The following is a 6588-nucleotide window of genomic DNA, read 5'->3' as shown; positions in this document are numbered from 1 at the left end:
TCCTGTCTCTTGCAATTAGAGGCGCGTCAGTCAATGGCAAACTTTGTAGCGATAAGCGCACGTATGTTGCAACTTTTCGCGTATACGTTGCCTAAATATAATCTTCTGTTTGTTGAATTAATCCGCTATCTGATTAATTGCTGGTTCTGATGATGATCTGCAGTGCATTTAATTCCAAAGTAAGACGATATAGGTAGGTTGATTCAATTTTATAACACTTGATTAACTTCACAAAAACCTCGATGAAGTAAATTTCAAAAATTCCCTGTATTCAAACGGTGATGCTCCGTAACATAACGCCTTAATGAGTAACTTAGCGTCAAGGTTAAAAAAAATCCCTAGTTTTTCTTTTCACTCCTTTTATAAACAAGCGTTCTCGCGAACCACTTCCACTTTCCATTTAAAAGATGCAAATTTTCATCGCTCTTCAATAATATTCAACATCCCTAAGACCACAATCTTTATCTTCATAATAAGTTACTTTCACAACGGACTCCGAAGTAGCCAGCCATTGCCTGTAGTACTTGTGGTTTTGACCCCTTTTGTTTGTGCACTGTCATAAAACTATCTGGACTTTCCACTAAATACAACAGCAGGAAATCCTTTTGTTTTGTGTCGTGGATTTTTACTTTATCGGGTGTTGCAGGAAATTCTAAGCATCATTTAAAAGAGGTAAGTACCTAATCCATGGTTTTCTTTCTAATAACAAATCTTTTTTTCAGGACTACACCAGTCGGTGCATTTTTTGGTTGAACTGGCTTCAGGAATTGGCGCTGATGGACCAACCAGAACGCAGAGAGAGGAGGTAGAGAAGCAGGTAGAAGGAAGAGAGCAGGTAGGGAGAAAGTAGAGAACCGATAGAAAGTAGATAAGAGAAACGGTAGAGAAAAAAAATAGAGAAAACGTAGAGCGAAAAGGTACAGAGAAAAGGTAGAGAAAAGGAAGAGCAGAAATGGTATGTACATATGTTTCATTCCATTACTGAATCTCGCCCTTTGTACACATTTCTATGTAATGTAACCTATAGGTACTTATTAAAGACATTTATTATTATTTATTATTAAACAGAAAATGTGGAAAGAAGGAAAAGGTAGAGCGAAGAAGTGTAGCAAAACGGGACAGTGAAGAGGGCAAAGGAGAGGGAGAGAGAATGGGAAAAGGAAGGTCAGATGGGAGAGGAAGAGTGAAAAGGAAGGTTAAAGAGAAGAGAGAGTGAAGGAAAAGGAGATTGAAAAGGGAGAACGAAAATGGAGAGTGAAAAGGTAGATTGAAACGGTTGAGTGAAAAGGGAGAGTGAAAGGGGAGAGTGCAGAAAAGTGAGAGTGAAAAAGTAGTGTGCAAAGAGAGACTGAAAAGGGTGTAACGAGGTTTTCCTGAATTTAATTACTTGCTCGAGAGTGAGTTGTGGATGTTTACATTTTTGTGTATTATGAACACTAGATTTTGTGGGCATCTTTTGCAGTTTGTACAGTTGCCGTAAGTTAGATCTTTTGCCATTTTGTACTTGTCGTAAGTAACTTAATTTATTGAGTAAATTTTTGCAAAACCGTACCGTAGCTTAATCTTTTGTCATTTTGCTTGCCGTAAGTTTTTCTACTCCTGCTATTTTCACCGTCTAGTTTTTTAAGTACCGAAATTTTGAATTTGCTTTTCCACCGCATCCGCCGATTTGTGCTTTATTGCTTTCGCTCTCGATATAGTCTGCCGTAATTCTGTTTTAGTTTTGTCGAAGTGACCGCCGCCATCTGCTGGACCCGCAGAATTCTTGGAGTTACCGTTCCTCCGAGTGAGTTTACTCCAGAGGCTACCGAGACCGAACTACTACCGCCGACCTCCGTCCGTTCCTGCCGCCGTTCCGCCGACTCCCGCTGCTATATTTACTTACCTTAATTTGTTCATTTAGTTCTTTAATTAAATTGCAATGATTCTTCGACTAATAGTTATTTAATTCCTCAATCTCCCATTGTGCGCAAGCCCAAAGTTCGTCGCAAGGGTGACTGAAAAGAGAGAGGGTAAAGGAAGAATAAGAAGGGGCAGTGAAAAGGGAGAGTGCAAAGGGAAAATGGAAAAGGAGAGTGAACAGAGATAGTGGAAAGGGGGAGTGAAAAGATAGAATAAAAAGGGTGAAATGCAGCGGAAAAGGTGAACAGTAAAGTGAAAAGGGAAGAGTAAAAAGGGAGAGGGAAGAAAAGTGAGAGTGAAAGGGTAGATTGAAAAGAGAGAGTGAAAAGGGTGAGTGAAAGAGGAAAGCGAAAGGGAGGAATGAAAAGTGAGAGTGAAAAGGGAGAGTGAAAAAGGACATTGACAGAGAGAGTGAAAGGAGAGAGGAGAGAAGAGGTACAGCGAAACGGGAGAGTGAAAAGAGAGAGTGAAAGAGGAGAGTGAAAAGGGTAAGTAAAAAGAGAGTGTGGGCGAAAAGATGTAGCGAAACGGAAGAATGAAAAGGGAGAGTAAAATGGGAGAGTGGAAAGGGAGTCTGAAAGGGAAAGTGGAAGGTGAGTGTGAAAGGGAAAGTGGACGGTGAGTGTGAAAGGGCGAGTGAAAAGACCGAGTGAAAAGGGTAAGTAAAAAGAGAGTGTAGGCAAAAAGGTGTAGCGAAACGAAAGAGTGAAAAGGGAGAGTAAAATGGGAGAGTGAAAAGGGAGTGTGAAAGGGAAAGTGGAAGGTGAGTGTGAAAGGGCGAGTGAAAAGGTAGAGTGAAAAGTAGAGTGGAAAGGGAGAGTTAAACGGGAGTGAACAGAGAGAGTGAACATGTCGAGTAGAGAGACCCAAATTTGTTAATACGTACCTTAAGTGGTTGCGATACATTTAGTGAAAAATATTACTCAAACTTTGCCGTAGCGACACTGCATTCTAAATATGTGCGCAACGTTCTACGAAACAATAGCGAATCACCTCATGACTCATGAGTTAATGTTGCTACATATTCTTAGCCATGGTGAAGTGAAATGCACACTTTCAGATCGAATCAATTAGTATTAAATGAGGTTTGTATGGTTTTTGATTAAAAAATTTGAGGCGTGCCAATTATAGGAACTAAAAGTGTCATTTTAGTGTAGCCACAATTTCAAAGATGTCGCTTTAAGCAAAGATTACCTACATACCGGGTGGTGCACGGTAAGTAGGAACAGAGGGATTTAACATGGGAAATTAGTTTTAAGCAATATCCTGCCCTCCTGTACATTTTACAGAAAAAACTGTAGAGTTTAAAGTTGTTCAGAATTAAAAGATGCATACAAAACTGTCTTTGTTTTATTAAGCTTTTGGTACCTATACCCGCAAATTTAAAATTAAATTTCAACATTTCTGTTTATTAGTAGCAATTCATAAAACAACAAAAGTCACGGCTATTGCTACTAATAACAGAAATGTTGAAATTTATTTTTAAGTTTTTGAGGGTTTTGAGCATATAATATAGGGTGGACTTTGAGTGATAAGTATTTGAATACTTTTTACTATATTCGAATACTTTCAAAAGTATTCAAATACTTGTCACTCAAATACTTTAAAAATTTAAAATAGTACTAGATATACTTAGCAGGTACCAGGCCCTCCAGACCTTTCTTATATCAGTTATATCCTTAAGAACACGTGCACCAGTTTTCAAAGCGATCGTACGTCGTGCACATGACACGTACACCTTTCTGACATTAATCCTATCGATTTTGAAGCAGATCCTTTTCTGTCCGTCTATCCGTGTGCACGATAACTTGTTTAGAAACGTGCGATCGCTTTAAACATTGGTGCACATAGCCGCTTTGAAAACTGGTACACGTACGTGTTCGTAAGGATATACCTGATATAAGAAAGGTCCGGAGGGCCTGGTACCTGCTATATCTAGTAGGTATAACTATTTTAAATTTTTAAAGTATTTGAATGACAAGTATTCGAATACCTTAAAAGTATTTAGTATTCGAATACTGTTGATTTGCCTAAGGTAAGTATTTATACTACTTATTCAAATACTTTTTGAAAGTATTCTGCCCAGCTATCTGGCCACCAGGCATGTTCTCCGAGGACTGTCAAGACGCCCTATAACCAACCCTGGTGGTGCAGGGTGCTCGAAAAAGCAGAAAACTCAATTGGGCAAATTGTTCAAAGGCAAAGACGAGCAAAGCTATAGCCGATTGGGATGCCTCTATACTTAGGGGAGCTAGCTCGAAATCCACTGAACGAGATCAAAATTTTAACCGATGGAGTTCTACTTTGGCCTATCCGAGTACGCTAAAATCCATCGTCTGCCGCCTCAGGTAGGTTACCAAATGAAAACGTTGATAAATAGCTCTTAAACAAGTATTTTAAAACGTCATTTGATAACTCTGTAAAAAACAATTCTTATATAGTCCATTTTTCACGAACTTTCTACGGATATAACTAGGTAACAGTTGGATGGATGAAGCTGATTTTGTTTACAGACTAATGGTAGGTACTGCCAATGACTTGAAGGTGTTTCTTTTTTAAATTTTTTCTCTAATTATATGATCCCATATCGCTTATAATTACATAAAAAACTACAACAGAAATTCTTGGCGAGGTTATTGCCTATCCTAGAAGGGCGATCGAACTCACTCACTCCTCAATTCATAGGGAAGAACTATCACATATTTCTTAATGAGGATGTGACATCCCAACCAGACATATATTCATCTTCAAGGATGGATCTAAAACAATGAAAGGAACAGGAGGTAGGTATTGGTATTTACTCCAAAGACCTGAACTTCCATATCACCCAACCACAAGGCAAAGTCCCTACTGTATTCCAATCCGAGTTGGTCGGATGACTCACGCTCAGTGCAAGAAAAGTTCCTAGGCATAACATAAGGCACAAAACTATCAGAATCTCCAGAAACTGCCCTGCATGCACTTGGTCACTGTAAAATTACCTCCAGGTTGGTTTCCGAATATCACCATGCACTAGAGCAAGTAGCAATACCCTTGAGCTCATCAAAGGGCACGCAGGAACGGAAGGCAATGAGAAAACTGACGAGTTAGCCTGACTGACCTCAAAACAGGTGTTTTATGGGTCAGAGCTGGCTCTCCCACCAACTTAATAACTCAAGACACCACATACTTTGTGAATGGCCCGCCCGATAATTCACAATGGAGCTATCCTGGAAGCACATAGCTACAATTACAGCAGCCTCCGCTTCCATCATCCTTAGGTTCATTCACGTGTGGGATGGCTTGAGCGAAATTGAGAGTCAGACGACTCTAGTTGGGGAGGTAGTACAAAGGGCCCAAATTTGAGGGCTAGGTACGTGTGAACCAAAATGTGCGCTCTTGTAAAACAGCTGAAGTAAAGGTGATTTAGCCACTTGCTAGAATATCACCTTTAAGTTCACTTGTTTCGGTCATTTTATAATAGAGCACATTTTTCCAAATAACATATTGCACTTGCTATACAGTGTGGCCCAAGTAGTACGCACCATAGGGAAACGGAAATATATTTTTTCGTGAAGGATGCACGATGCACGAGCGTTCAATCTCAATCTCTTTCTAGCATCAGGCAAGTAAGAACATATGTTGAACGCTAACTTCAAACACAATTCAAAGATCTCATGGTTCCTTCACGAAAAAATACATTAATTCTGTTTCCTGTACCATGCTGTTTCCCTATGAAGCGTTCTCCCTGGGACACACAGTATACAGTGGTAATCTTTGCAAAACTTCTTAACGTAAATGGTAGATTTATGAATTAACAACTAATTATAATTTGTATTAAAATGTGAAAATCAAATACAAAATCCCTTGCCATCAAATTAAAACAAAAATCCGCAGTTTTTATAGACAGTGATAGTAAACAACAATTATTCCGCTTTCGTTTTCGTCTTCAATTTCTTTAGTTTCTTTAGGCCGTCAATATTTCCTTTAAGTAAACTACTGTACGCCACTTGAAATTTGTTTATGTCCTTCTGATGTACGACTGTTGCGATCTTTTTCGTTTTAAACTTCGCTCGTATCAAACACATATGTTCCTGCGGTTCTGGTAATGGTGGTCGTCCTTCTCGAGGAATTGGTTTTGTTCTGCCATCATCTTCAAACAATGGGATAAAATGTATGCATTGACTTCCAAACGAACTTACTTACATCTTTTAAATGTCATGGAAACTGAACCGCTCAGCCTGGCCTTTTGGAAGAACTTGGTGAGTTCCGACAGAAACTGTAAAGTAGATTGTTAAGTATTGATTGGTAAGTACCTAATTCGCGATACCAAGTCGTTCTCCAACAGCACCATTACGTTATTTATTTAATTTAATTTATAAAACAACTTCTGTGCACATTAGACGTTAAAGGCGAGTCTAACCTCCACGTTCTTTAAAAACAAGTGACACAGTGTTGCCAAAGCCACAACCTACTAACTAAAGAATAGCCTACACCAGATATACAGAGTGAGGCAGTAATATTCTGCTCGCCAGGACACACAACACCTGATGCCGGTCTACAATCGTATGGTTTAATATGAAAATCATATAGTTTAAGGACCATTCGCACCTTAGTATGGCAGTATGCAGTATGGGGCTTATGGAGAAACAGTACATGCTTGCCAAACTTATTATAGGATCGATTACTGCACCGTAAAACGGTAGT

At 39.2% G+C, this 6588-nt stretch overlaps 1 protein-coding gene across 1 annotated transcript; it reads right to left on the bottom strand.

The window, feature by feature from the left end:
• Nucleotides 1-5695: 5695 nt before the first annotated feature.
• LOC116158844 (signal recognition particle 14 kDa protein) lies at nucleotides 5696-6348 on the bottom strand. The gene is made up of 3 exons (XM_031471702.1): nucleotides 6212-6348; nucleotides 6088-6160; nucleotides 5696-6034 (listed from the first exon to the last, which is right to left on the bottom strand). The coding sequence occupies exons 1-3, from the start codon at nucleotides 6233-6235 to the stop codon at nucleotides 5808-5810; spliced, it is 324 nt and encodes a 107-aa protein (XP_031327562.1). The 5' UTR covers nucleotides 6236-6348; the 3' UTR covers nucleotides 5696-5807.
• Nucleotides 6349-6588: the final 240 nt, after the last annotated feature.

This window comes from Photinus pyralis, unplaced genomic scaffold, assembly GCF_008802855.1.
Source record: "Photinus pyralis isolate 1611_PpyrPB1 unplaced genomic scaffold, Ppyr1.3 Ppyr1.4_LG1, whole genome shotgun sequence".
In the NCBI taxonomy this organism is placed as follows: Eukaryota; Metazoa; Arthropoda; class Insecta; order Coleoptera; family Lampyridae; genus Photinus; species Photinus pyralis.
Note: the sequence above shows the minus strand (reverse complement) of the source record. Positions and strands in the feature narration are given on the sequence as shown.

Coding starts and splice junctions, on each gene's coding strand:
- LOC116158844 (XM_031471702.1), bottom strand. CDS start 6,235: ATGGTGCTGTTGGAGAACGACTTG. Junction 6,161..6,211: donor TGCTGTTGGAGAACGACTTG/GTATCGCGAATT, acceptor TCTACTTTACAG/TTTCTGTCGGAACTCACCAA. Junction 6,035..6,087: donor TTCCATGACATTTAAAAGAT/GTAAGTAAGTTC, acceptor CATTGTTTGAAG/ATGATGGCAGAACAAAACCA.